The sequence below is a fragment of the Manis pentadactyla genome, chromosome 12 (genome assembly GCF_030020395.1).
Source record: "Manis pentadactyla isolate mManPen7 chromosome 12, mManPen7.hap1, whole genome shotgun sequence".
NCBI lineage: Eukaryota > Metazoa > Chordata > Mammalia > Pholidota > Manidae > Manis > Manis pentadactyla.
This window is the reverse complement of record NC_080030.1, coordinates 67,340,207-67,354,655: the sequence shown is the minus strand read 5'-3', so window position 1 is coordinate 67,354,655 and position 14,449 is coordinate 67,340,207. Positions and strand designations below refer to the sequence as shown.

General features: G+C 34.9%; 1 protein-coding gene across 1 annotated transcript in view; it reads right to left on the bottom strand.

Moving 5' to 3' along the window:
• Window positions 1-14,449, bottom strand: part of SERINC1 (serine incorporator 1) — a 39,533-nt gene that overhangs the window by 9,324 nt on the left and 15,760 nt on the right. Inside the window, exon 3 of the mRNA XM_036903925.2 lies at window positions 7,519-7,688. Within this exon, the coding sequence (XP_036759820.1) occupies window positions 7,519-7,688 (170 nt within the window). The remainder of the gene's footprint in view (window positions 1-7,518; window positions 7,689-14,449) is intronic.

Below are 14,449 nucleotides of genomic sequence, written 5' to 3'. Positions count from 1 at the left end.
AAAACAAGAAATTCAGCAGAGTAAGAAATCATTAAAAAGAACTAAATTCTGGAGCTGAAAAATTAACAGAAGAAATGAAAAATGCAATTGAGAATATCTGCAGCAGGGAAGTTTAAATGAAAGACAGAACAAGTGACCAAGAAGACATGAATTTTGAAATAAGCCAATCAGGTGAACAGAGGAAAAAGAATGGAAAAGAGCAAAGAAAGCCCATGTTATCTGCAGGATTCAAATATTAGAATAATTAGGGTTCCAGAGGAAAGGAGAGGGGGATGGGGGCAACAGAAAGTTTATTTAAAGAAATACCTGATACTTTCCCAAAAAGTATTAGCCATCCAAGTTTACAAAACTAATGGATCATACTATTACCTCAATGCAAAAAGACCTTCTCTAAGACACATTATATAATAAAACTGTCAAAAAAGAAAAATAAAGAATCCTAAAAGCAATCAGAGAAAAAAAAGATTGTAATCTACAAAGGGATCTTCCACGAGGCTATCAGTGAATTTCTTAGCAGAAATGCTATGGGCCAGGAAAGAGTGGAAGGACATACTTGAAATGTTGAAGAATAAAATCTGCCAGCCAAGAATACTCTATGTGGCAAACTTATCCTTCATGAGAAATAGCCTTTCCCAGACAAACAAAAGCAAGCTGAGGTTTACCACTACTAGATACCTGCCTTTCACAAACTGGTGAAAGCAGTTCCTCAAACTGAAATGAAAAGATGTTCACCAGTGATATGAGAACACATGGAAGCATACAGCAGCACACTAGCAAAGATAAATACACAGAAAACTCTAATTCTGTAACAGTATAATATATTAACTATAAAAGTTAAAACAAAAAGACATTAAAGAAACTCTTAAGTGTTAATGAGTACACAATACAAAGAGTTGTGACATCAAAAATATAAAAGGGGAGGAGTAAATCAGTTGAGCTTTGGTATACAATTGGAATTAAGTTGCTATCAACTTAAAATGAACTGTTTTATCTCTAAGATGTTTCATGCAAGCCTCATAGTAATCACAAAGCAAAAAACTAGAGTAGATTCACAAAAGAAAAATAAATGAAAAAATAGAATGCTACCACAGAAAACCACGAATTTACAAAGGTGGGCAGAAATGGAGGGGGGGAAAAAAGGAAATACAAACCAACCAAAGAGCAATGAATAAAATGACATTAGTAACACCTTAAATATGAATCATTACCCTAAATGTCTATGTACTGAACTCACCATCAAAAGGAACATAGTTGCTGGACAGATAAAAACAAGACCCCAAAAGAGTCTTGCATATTCTGCACACAAGACTCATTTCAAATTTAAGGATACATACACAAAGATGGTAAAAGATATTCCATGCAAATGGCTAGCATACATCTATGAGACAAAATAGACTTTAAGCTAAAAGCATTGACAAAAGACAAAGGAGGACATCATATAATGATAAAGGGGTCAATTCACAGAGAAGATACAACTATTGTAAATATATACCTACCCATCTCAGAGTACCCAAATGTATTAAGCAAATATAAACAGATCTGATGGGTGAAATGGACAAGACAGTAACAACAGAGAACTTCAATATCGGGTTATCAGCAAATGGGTAAGTCATCCAGATAATCAACAAGGAAACACTGGACTTGAACCATACATTAGACCAAATAGGCCTAGCAGACATTTACAGAACATTCCATCCAACAGCATACACATTCTTCTCAAATGTCCATGGAATTCTCCAGGACAGATCATACACAGGACACAAAACAAGTTTAAACAAGTTTAAGAACACTGAAATAATACAAAGTATCTTTTCTGACCATAAAAGAATGAAACTAGAAACCAGTCAGAGAAAAGATGAAAATTTATAAGCAATGTAGAAACAACCCACTCTTGAAAAACTGAGGAAATCAGAAACCAAAAGGGAAATTTAAGAAAATCTCAAAACAAACAAAAACGGAAACAACATATATAACAAAACTTAGGATAGATACTGTAAAAGCAGATTATAACAACTAATATATCTATAAATAGAAAGATCTCAAATGAGCAACTTAATTTTCACCTCAAAGACTAGAAAAAAGAACCAAGTCTGAAGTTAGCAGAGTGAGGAAATAAACGCCAGAGTGTAAACAAATAAAACAGAGATGAGAAAAATAGAAAAGATCAAAGAAATTAGAGCTGATATTTTGAAAAGATAAAATTTAAAACTTTTAGCTAGACTAAAAAAAAAAAGCCTGAAGACTAAAAATCGTAAATGAAAGTAGAGACTTTACAACTAATACTATAGAAAAACACAGGATCATAGAGAGTGCTATGAACAATTATATGTCAACAAATTAGATAACCTAAAAAAAAAAAGGATAAATTCTTAGAAACAATCTTATCAAAACTAAATCAAGAATAGAAAATTTGAACAGACCAACAAGGAAGAAGACCGAATCAATAATCCAAACCCTCCCAACATAGAAAAATCCAAAACCAGAGGACTTACTGGTGAATTTTATCAAACATTTAAAGTAATGCCGATCCTTTTCAAACTCTTCCAAAAAAATGAAGAGGAGGGTCACTTCCATATTAATTTTACCAGGGCAGTATTAACTTGATGCCAAAGTCAGAAAAAGGATACTACAAGAAAACTATAGAACAATTTTCCTGATGAAAACTGATTCAAAAGTTTTCAAAATATTAGTAAACCAAATTCAACAACACACTAGGATTATAGAACCACAACCAAGTGGGATTTGTCCTTGGGATGCAAGGATGGTTCAAAATATGCAAAGTAATAAGTGTGATAATTGAATGAAAGATAAAAATCACATGACCATCACAATAGATGCAGAAAAAGCATTTCACAAAATACATTTTTTCATGATAAAACCCCTCAACAAACTGGGTATAAAAGGAACATACCGCAATCTAATAAAGGCCATATACAACAAACCCACAGCTAATATCATACTTCAATTGAAAGGTTTTCCTCTACAATTAGAAACAATACAAAGGTACTGATTCGCACCACTTTTATTAGTACTTACCTGAAGTCCTAGCTATAGCAATTAGGTAAGACAAAAAAAATAAAAGGCTGAATTGTAAAGGAAAAAGTAAAATTGTCAGTATTTGCAGATGATATGATCTTATAAAGAGAAAGTCCTAAAGACTCAACTATTCAAACTAATGAACATATTGAACAAGTTACAGGATATTAAAACAACATAAAGAAGCTGCATTTCTATACACTAAGAAGGAAATACCTGAAAGAAAAAAGAAAACTATCCCACTCACAATAGCACCAGAAACAATAAAATACTAGAACATTTAGCCAATGAAGTGAAAGATCTGCACAATGAAAACTACAAGACTTTGAAGAAAGTGAAAAAGACACAAACAAATGGTAAGATACCCATGTTCATGAATATGAAGAATGCTGTTAAAATGTCCATAGTACTTCCCCAAATCCATCTACAGATTCAATGCAATCCCTATAATAGTTTCAATAGCACTTTTCACAGAAATATAAAAAACTATCCTAAAATTTGTATGAAACCACAAAAGACCCTAAATAGCCAAATGATGATAAAGAACCACAAAGCTGGAGGTACCACATTTAAACACTGGTTTCAAGCTATACTACAAAGCTACAGTAATCAAAATAGTTTGGTACTGGCCTAAAACTAGACACATAAGCCAATGGAACTGGACAGAGAGCATAGAAATAAACCCCTGCATTTCTGATCCACTAATCTTTGACAGAGGAGTCAGGAACACTCAATGGGGAAAGAACAATCTCTTTAACAGATAGTACAGGGTGAACTGGATAACCAAAAGCAGAAAAAAGAAATTGGGCTCCTATCTGACACCACTCACAAAAATTAACTCAAAATGGATTGAAGATTTTAACATTAAGACCAGATACAATAAAAGATAGTAGGAGGATACTGATACTAAGAAGAGAACAAAGAACAGACTCTTAACATTAGTTAGTTTTGATAATGAGTTTTTGTATGACACACTAAAAGCACAAACACAAAGATAAGAGGGCCACTACATCAAACTAAAAAGTTTCTGCATAGCAAAAGGAATACTCAACGAAATGAAAAGCAGCCTACAGAACAGGAGAAAATATTTGCAAAGCATGTACTGGTTAAGGGGTTAATATCCGATACATATAAAGAACTCATATAACTCAATAACCAGAAAAGCAATCAGATTAAAAAAGTAGCCAGAGTAACTAAAGTTACTTTTCCAAAGGAGACACACAAATAACCAAAAATGGGTATATGAAAAGGTGTTCAATATCACTAATGATTAGGGAAATGTAAATTTAAAAAACCATTATGAGGTATCATCTCACCCCTGTTACAATGGCTATCATCAAGAAGACAAAAAATAAAAATGTTAGCAAGGATGTGGTGAGAAGGGAACCCTTGTGCACTGCTGGTAGGAATGTAAACTACTTCAGCCACTATGGGAAACAGTATGAAGTTTCCTCAAGTAATTAAAAATAGAACTGATCCAGCATATGATCTAGCACATGATCCAGCCATTTTACTTCTAGGTATATATCCAAAGGAAATAAAAATTGGATACCAGAAAGATTTCTGCTCTTCCATGTTAACTGCAGCATCATCCAGAGTGGGCAAGATATGAAAACAATCTAAGTGTCTATCAATGGATAAATGGACAAAAAAACTGTGGTGTAAACACACACTGTAATATTATACAGCCACAAAAAGAAAAAGAAAAAAAAGAAAATCCTGGTACTTTCAACAACATGGTTGGACCTGGAGGACATTATGCTAAGTAAGATAGGCCAGAAAAAGACAAATACTGTATACTATCACTAATATGGAATCTGAAAAATTGTACTTGTAAAACCAGAGAACATGATGGTGGTTTCCAGTCTGTCAAGTGGGGGAACTGGGAGATGTTGTTAAGGGGACAAACTTGCAACTAGTAAATAAATACTGGAGAATAAATAAAAAGCAATACTGTACTTTAGACTTCAAAGGCACGAAGAGACTATAGTAACTGTTCTCACAACAAAAAAAGAAATAATAATTATGTGATGAGACAGAGGTATAAATCTAATGCTATGATGGCAATCATATTGCAATATAAAAGGTTATGAAATATATGATAAAGGAGCCATGAACATAAAATGGGGAAATGACAGCCTCTTCAAAAGCTGGTGATGACAAAACTGGACAGCTACATGGAAGAGAAAGAAACTGGATCACTGTCTAACTCCATACACAAAAGTAAATTCACAATGGATCAAAGACCTGAATGTAAGTCATGAAACCATAAAACTCTTAGAAAAAAACATAGGCAAAAATCTCTTGGACATAAACATGAGTGACTCTATGAACATATCTCCCTGGGCAAGGGAAACAAAAGCAAAAATGAACAAGTGGGACTATATCAAGCTGAAAAGCTTCTGTACAGCAAAGGACACCATCAATAGAACAAAAAGGCATCCTACAGTGTGGGAGAATATATTCATAAATGACAGATCCGATAAAGGGTTGACATCCAAAATATATAAAGAGCTCACGCACCTCAACAAACAAAAAGCAAATAATCCAATTAAAAAATGGGCAGAGGAGCTGAACAGACAGTTCTCCAAAGAAGAAATTTAGATAGCCAACAGACACAAGAAAAGATGCTCCACATTGCTAGTCATCAGCGAAATGCAAATTAAAACCACAATGAGGCATCGCCTCACACCAGTAAGGATGGCCACCATCCAAAAGACAAACAACAACAAATGTTGGTGAGGTTGTGAAGAAAGGGGAATCCTCCTACACTGCTGGTGGGAATGTAAACTAGTTCAACCATTGTGGAAAGCAGTATGAAGTTCCTTTAAAAGCTCAAAATAGAAATACTATTTGACCCAGGAATTCCACTTCTAGGAATTTACCCTAATACAGCAGCCCAGTTTCAAAAAGACATATGCACCCGTATGTTTATCGCAGCACTTTTTACAATAGCCAAGAAATGGAAGCAATCTAAGTGTCCATCAGGAGATGAATGGATAAAGAAGATGTGGTACATATACACAATGGAATATTATTCAGCCATAAGAAGAAAATAAATCCTACCATTTGCAACAACATGGATGGAGCTAGAGGGTATTATGCTCAGTGAAATAAGCCAGGCAGAGAAAGACAAATACCAAATGATTTCACTCATCTGTGGAGTATAAGAACAAAGAAAAAAACTGAAGGAACAAAACAACAGCAGAATCACAGAACCCAAGAATGGACTAACAGTTACCAAAGGGAAAGAGACTGGGAAGGATGGGTGGGAAGGGAGGGATAAGGGTGGGGAAGAAAGGGGGCATTACGATTAGCATGTATAATGTGGGGCGGGGGGGCACAGGGAGGGCTGTGCAACACAGAGAAGACAAGTAGTGATTCTACAGGTACTTTATAATAAAAGATAGTAGGAGGATACTGATACTAAGAAGAGAACAATGAAACAGACTCTTAACATTAGTTTTGTTGTTGGATCTTACTATGTTGATGAACAGTGACTATAATGGGGTTTTTTGGGGAGACTTGGTGATGGGGGGAGTCTAGTAAACATAATGTCCCTCATGTAATTGTAGATTAATGTACCAAAAAATAAAAAATTAAAAAATGGTTATGAAATCAACAATTAGTACACATTAAACCTACACAATGTTATATGTGAATTGTATCTCAATTTAAAAGAACATATAACAAAGATAGCTGTTAAGAGTGCTACACATCATGCTACTTTGAAAAGAGTGCCATCTTGGAGAATGGTTATGAAAGACATTCTGTAATGTATTTGAAAAATGTTTAAAAACACATTAAATAAAGTGGTTACAAGAATTTCTAAAGAAAATTGTAAAAAACCTAATGACTAAGGAAGGGGACAAAATAAAATAAAATCATGAATATTAATATTTCACTGGTTCGTTTTTCCTGTCTTTGATAGTATAAGTTAATAAATAAGCAATAGCAGATACTCAAAATCGTTTTTTTTAACTTATGGGAAAGAAAAGATAGAGATAAAATTTAAAAAATTCAAACTGAATAAGAGAAATAGTGCTCTAAAAGGGACCATGAGGTTTTTTTCTAGGTTACCTAGTATAACCAAACCATTTAGAAAATCCATCACACTGTTCAGGAATAAAGTTTTTCAATTTGCCTGTACTGTAGGTCTAAGGACCCGAGTTCAGTTTCAAGACTGGTCTTGACCAAAAGCTGTAAGGGGAGAAGGAGGAGTAAGCTCTGCATTGTTAGTTACAGATATAGAACACCTTTTTGTGATGAAAATATAAAACATTGTGTGTCAGGAATTATACCAAAAATGGCCCAAAACTTCTATTTTATATTTTTAAAAATCTGATATTCTCTAGCAGAGAGGATTTTATATCATTCATGAATAGAAAAATAATTCTAAAAACAATGTAAGTTTATTTAGTTTTTAACACATACTAAGAGGCTACCAGACTTTTTTATATTGAACTTTATTCAAAACCTTACCCATTGTGCACTGCAGCTCTAGGATCACTGCTGCTCTTCACTTTGATCATTAGTAGAGAGAGAAGAAGATAGAACATAGCCAAGCCAAAGCACAAACGGTATACAGCTTTATAGCCGACCAGAATATTACAAGGGACAACACCTTTCTCGTTCTCACAAAATCCAGGAATCTACAAAAACAAAAGTTAGTGACCTAGAATATTTTCAAGTAAAAATTAAAATTATGTATAGTAAGACAATCTAAGTAAAAGGTTTAGAAAGCTGAAGTTCATTTTATAGTTTGTGCTATGTAATGAAGTCTGGAACATACTCATCCAATAAAAGTTTAACTCATTTTTCACGTTATGTGAGCACACAATAACTACAAATGCCAATGCAACTCTGTGCTTTTGACTTGCAGATTTATTCTCAATGTTTAAAAACTTGCATTCCTCTATGATATAATGAATTACCTGTATTAAGAATGGAAAAAAGAATACAATCAATAAAAGCTGAAAAAATTAGAGTACCTAATCCATTCCTAAATGCTAAAGAGAACAATGATGGCTTTTCAAAGCCAATGCTACTTAAATTTATTTTGAGTTTGATCCTGTATTCTACAAGTGTTATTTCTGATAAAGAATGGATTTGGATTACCATTACAACAACTGAAAGCGATTTGTTTTTAAATTTAGAATCTTGAAAAAGATTTATGACCATTTTAGAAAGTCACATTAGAATCAGAATACAAAAAATACATATTTTTAAGTGAAGGAAATGGGAGTAGTCATCAGAAGTACATGCATTATTTGTATGTATGAGAAGGAATTATTTCCTCTAGAAAATGTTAAAGCAAACCAATATGCCAAAATATAACTGCTAATTTCTACCTTTAAAACCAAGAACTTGAAATTGTATTTAAGCATATGGAGGTGCTAACTTCCTTTTTGGTAGTTTCTACGATAGTCTATAAATCCTTTCTTGGTCTCACTTAAATCTTACCTTCCCAACCAGTTTAAACCTTATGTAAATATGTACTTACCCATATTCACTTGCAACATACACTAACCTTCAATCATTCCACTTTTTTGTATATGAGAACAGTATACCACCTGGCTAGTTCCTATCATTAAGTTAATAAAAGCATCTTCAGATGAAGCTCCTACTAAACAGCACTGGTTAAAACAGAAAAGGTAGATTTCTTGCTCATATAACATATTAATGTGTACGTAATTGGTCCTGAACAGTTTATCTGATCAGGAGGCCAGGCTGTTGGAGAAGCTACCATTTTGAATGATGTACAGGTTATGATAAAAAGAAAGGATATCTTGCATCACCAAGAGGATGATGTGTATCATTTCCATTCACAATTCTCTTATCAGTACTAAGGACACAACCATACGTATCACAAGCATCACAAGCACTCCTCTAGGTAATGCAAATCCTTGATGAACTTCAGAAAGCAGAGAAGGAGGTGATAAACTATTCATAACCATGGTCAACTGGATCCATGGAACTATATAAATGTCTCTTGCCATGTCTTTTGCTTATACTGAGGACTTCAATAACATTAATTCAGCACTCACATACGCCATGCACGATGCTAGCTACTTTCACAATCTTAATAACCTCACTTCCTAAACTTACTTTTCCTTACCCCAAGACCACCCCAAGCAGACAACTGTGCTTTAAAATGGAGGTCAACTGACACAAAAACTCTCTTAACCTCTTATTTTCTACTGTCATTCATCTTGCCTTGGAAGGAAGCTAACTTCTATACCTCCTATTGATCACCTACCCCACCTTTCAGAGATTAGATGCTTTTTTTATTAAGGTATCACTGATATACACTCTTATGAAGGTTTCACAAGAAAAACAATGTGGTTGATACATTCACTGATATTATAGAGTACCACACATACCCACTGCAGTCACTGTCCATCAGTGTAGTAAGATGCCACAAAGTCACTACTTGTCTTGTGTTCCCCATGGTCTCCCTACACACCATGTAAGGTAATCATAATACCCTCAATCCCCTTCTCCTGCCCTTTCCCAGCCCACCCCTTTGGTAACCACTAGTCCTTTCTTGGAGTCTGTGAGTATGCTGCTGTTTTGTTCCTTCAGTTCTGCTTTATTGTTATACTCTACAAAAGACAGAAATCATTTGGTATTTGTCTTTCTCTGCCTGACTTATTTCACTGAGCATAATACCCTCGAGCTCCACCCATGTTGTCGCAAATGGTAGGATTTGTTTCTTTCTTATGGCTGAATAGTGTTTCACTCTGCATATGTACCACCTCTTCTTTACACATTCATCTATGATGGACACTTAGGTTGCTTCCATATCTTGGCTATTGTAAATAGTGCTGCAAAATATATAGGGGTAAATATGTCTTTTTGAATCTGAGTAATTATATTCTTTGGGTAAATTACAAAAGTGGAATTCCAGGGTCCAATGGAATTTCTACTTTCAGTTTTTTGAGGAACCTCCATATTGCTTTCCACAATGGTTTAACTAGCTTACATTCCTACTCCCACCAGCAGTGTTAGGAGGGTTCCCCTTTCTCCGCATCCTTGCCAGCATTTGTTGTTCTTAGTCTTTGCGATACTGGCCATCCTAACTAGCGTGAAGTGATATCTCATTGTGGTTTTCATCTGCATTTTCCTGATAATTAGCGATGTGGAGCATCTTTTCATGTGCCTGTTGGCCATCTGAATTCCTTCCTTGGAAAAGTGTCTATTCATATCCTCCGCCCATTTTTAATAGGGTTATTTGCTTTCTGGGTCTTGAGGTATGTGAGTTCTTTATGTATTTCGGATGTTAACCCCGTCAGGTATGTCATTTACAAATATGTTCTCCCATACCGTATGATGCCTTTTTGTTCTGCTGATGGTGTCCTTTGCTGTACAGAAAGCTTTTTAGCATGATGTAGTCCCATTTGTTCATTTTACCTTTGTTTCCCTTGCCTGAGGAGATGCATTCAGGAAAAAGTTGCTCATGTTTATATTCAAGACATTTTTGCCTATGTTGTCTTCTACAAGTTTTTTGGTTTCATGACTTACATTCAGGTCTTTGATTCATTTTGAGTTTACATTTGCATATGGGGTTAGATAATAATCCAGTTTCATTGTCTTGCATGTAGCTATCCAGTTTTGCTAACACCAGTTGTTGAAGAGGCTGTCATTTCCCCATTGTATGTCCATGGCTCCTTTATCACATATTAATTGATGATACATGCTTAGGTTTATATCAGGGCTCTCTAGTCTGTTCCATTGGTCTATGGTTCTGTCCTGTGCCAGTACCAAATTGTCTTGATTACTGTGGCTTTGTAGTAGAGCTTGAAGTTGGGGAGCATAAATAATCCCTCCAGCTTTATTCTTCCTTCTCAGGATTCATTTGGCTATTTGGGGGAGCTTTTGTGATTCCATATAAATTTTAGAACTATTTGTGCTAGTTTGTTGAAGAATGCTGTTGGTATTTTGATAGCGATTGCACTCAATTACTTTAGGCAGGTTGGCAATTTTAAGAATAATTCTTCCTATCCAGGAGCACGAGATGTGTTTCCATTGATTGGTATCTTCTTTAATTCCTCTCATGAGTGCCTTGTAGTTTTTAGAGTATAGGTCTTTCACTTACTTGGTTAGGTTTATTCCTAGGGATTTTATTCTTTTTGATGCAACTGTGAATGGAATTGTGTTTCTGATTTCTCTTTCTGCTAGTTCATAGTTAGTGTATAGGAATGCAATTTCTGTGTATTAATTTTGTATCCTGCAACTTTGCTGAATTCAGACATTAGATCTAATAGTTTTGGAGTGGATTCTTTCAGGTTTTTTATGTGCAATACCATGTCATCTGTAAACAGATCTTCTTCTTTACCAATCTGGATGCCTTATATTTCTTTGTGTTGTCTGCCATGGCTAGGACTACAGAACTATGTTGAATAAAAGTGGGGAGACTGGGCATCCTTTTCTTATTCCTCATCTTAGAGGAAAAGCTTTCAGCTTTTTACTGTTGAGTATGATGTTGTCTGTGGTTTCTCATATATGGCCTTTATTATGTTGAGGTACTTGCCCTCTATACACATTTTGTTGAAAGTTTTTATTAAAAATAGATGTTGAATTTTGTCTAGTGCTTTTTTAGCATCTATGGAGATGATCATGTGGTTTTTGTCCTTCTTTTTGTTCATATGGTAGATGTTGTTGATGGATTTTCCAATATTGTACCATCCCTGCATCCCTGGAATAAATCCTACTTGATCATGATGGATGACCTTTTTGATGAATTTTTTTGATTCAATTTACTTGTATTTTGTTGAGGATTTTTGCATCTATGTTCATCAGGGATATGGATAATTTTTTTGTGGTGTTATTGCCTGGTTTGGGTATCAGAGTGATGTTGACCTCAGAGAATGAGTTTGCGAGTATTCCCACCTCTTCTACTTTTTAAAACTAAGGAGGATGGGTATTAGGTCCTCACTTAAAGTTTAATAAAATTCAACGGTGAAGCCATCTGGTCCAGGGTTTTGTTCTTAGGTGGTCTTTTGATTACCAATTCAATTTCCTTGCTGATAAATGGTCTGTTCAGACTTTGTTTCTTACTGGGTCAGCCTTGGAATGTTGTAGTTTTCTGGAAACTTGTTCAGTTCTTCTAGGCTATCCAGTTTGTTAGTGTATAATTTTTCATAGTATTCTCTAATACTTCTTTATATTTCTATAGTGTCCATAGTGATTTTTACTTTCTCATTTCTCATTCTGTTTATGTGTGTAGACTCTCTTTTTTTCTTGATAAAGTCTGGCTAGGGGTTTCTCTATTTTGCTTATTTTCTCAAAGAACCAGCTTCTGCTTTCACTGATTCTTCCTATTGTTTTATTCTTCTCAATTTTATTTATTTCTGCTCTAATCTTTATTATGTCCCTCCTTCTACTAACTTTGGACCTCATTTGTTCTTCTTTTTCTAGTTTCATTAATTTTGAGTTTAGACTGTTCATTTGGGATTGTTCTTCTTTCCTATGGTAGGCCTGTATTGCAGTATACTTCTGTCTTAGCACAGCCTTCGCAACATCCCACAGATTTTGCGGTGTTGAATTATTGTTGTCTTTTGTCTGCACATATTGCTTGATCTCAGTTTTTATTTGGTCATTGACCCATGGATTATTTAGGAGCATGTTGTTAAGCCTCCATGTGTTTGTGAGCTTTTTGTTTTCTTTGTGTAATTTATTTCTAGTTTCTTACCTTTGTGCTTTGAGAAGCTGGTTGGTACAATTTCAACTTTTTGAATTTAGTGAGGCTCTTTTTGTGGCCTAATATATGATCAATTCTAAAAAATGTTCCATGTGCACTTGAGAAGAATGTGTATTCTGTTGCTTTTGGGTGGAGTGTTCTGTAGATGTCTGTTATGTCCAACTGTTCTAATGTGTTGTTCAGTACCTTTGTGTTCTTACGTATTTTCTGCCTGGCTGAGCTTTCCTTTGGAGTGAGTGGTGTGTTGAAATCTCCTAAAATGAATGCATTGCATTCTATTTTCCCCTTTATTTCTGTTAGTGTTTGTTTCACATATATAGGTGCTCCTGTGTTGGGTGCATAGATATTTATAATGGTTATATCCTCTTTTGGGATTGACCCCCTTTAACATTATGTAATGCCCTGCTTTTGTCTCTCGTGACTTTCTTTTGAAGTCTATTTTGTCTGAAACAAGTACTGCAATGCCTGCTTTTTTCTCTCTATTAAGTTGCATGAAATACCTTTTTCCATCCCTTTACTTTTAGTCTGTGTATGTGTTTGGGTTTAAAGTGAGTCTCTTGTAGGCAGCATATAGATGGGTCTTGTTTTTTTATCCAATCAGGGACTCTATGTCTTTTGATTGGTGCATTCAGGCCACTGACATTTAGGGTGATTTTCAATAGGTCTGTACTTATTGCCATTGCAGGCTTTAGATTTGTGGTTACCAAAGGTTCACAGGAAACTTCCTTACTAATAGTGTAATTTAACTCACTAGCTATCACAAACACAATCTAAAGGTTTTTTACTTTTTTCCCTTCTTTTTCTTCCTCTTCCATTCTTTATATATTAGGTATCACATTCGGTACTATTTGTCTATCCCTTGACTGACTTTGGGGTAGCTGATTTGATTTTGCATCTGCTTAGTAATGAATTGTTCTACTTTCTTTACTGTGTTTTTATTTCCCCTGGTGACAGCTATTTAGTCTAAGGAACACTTCCATATATAGCAGTCCCTCCAAAATACACTGTAGAGACAATTTGTGGGAGGTAAATTCTCTCAGTTTTTGATTATCTGGAAATTTTTTTATTCACTCCTTCAAATTTAAATGATAATCTTGCCAGATAGAGTATTCTTGGTTCGAGGCCCTTCTGCTTCATTGCATTAAATAATATCACGTCACTCCTTTCTGGCCTGTAAGGTTTCTTTTGAGAAGTCTGATGATAGCCTGATGCGTGTTCCTTTGTATGTGATCTTTTTTCTCTCTCTGGCTGCTTTTAATATTCTGTCCTTATCCTTGGTCTTTGCCATTTTAATTATTAAATGTTTTGGTGTTATCTGCCTTGATTCCCTTTTGTTGGGAGATCTATGCACCTCCATGGCCTGAGAGACTATCTCCTTCCCCAGATTGGGGATTTTTTCAGCAATTACCTCCTTAGAGACACTTTCTATCCCTTTTTCTCTTTTCTTCTTCTGGTACCCCTATAATGTGAATATTATTCTGTTTGGATTGGTCACACAGTTCTCTCAATATTCTTTCATTCCTAGAAATCCTTTTTTCTCTCTGTGCCTCAGCTTCTTTGTATTCCTGTTCTCTAATTTATATTCCATCTACATCTCTTCTACAACATCTAATGTGCTTTTTTAAATCACTCCATTCTATGTTTCATTTCAGAAATTGCATTCCTTACTGACAGAATCTCAGTCCGGAATTCTACCCTGAGTTCTTGAAT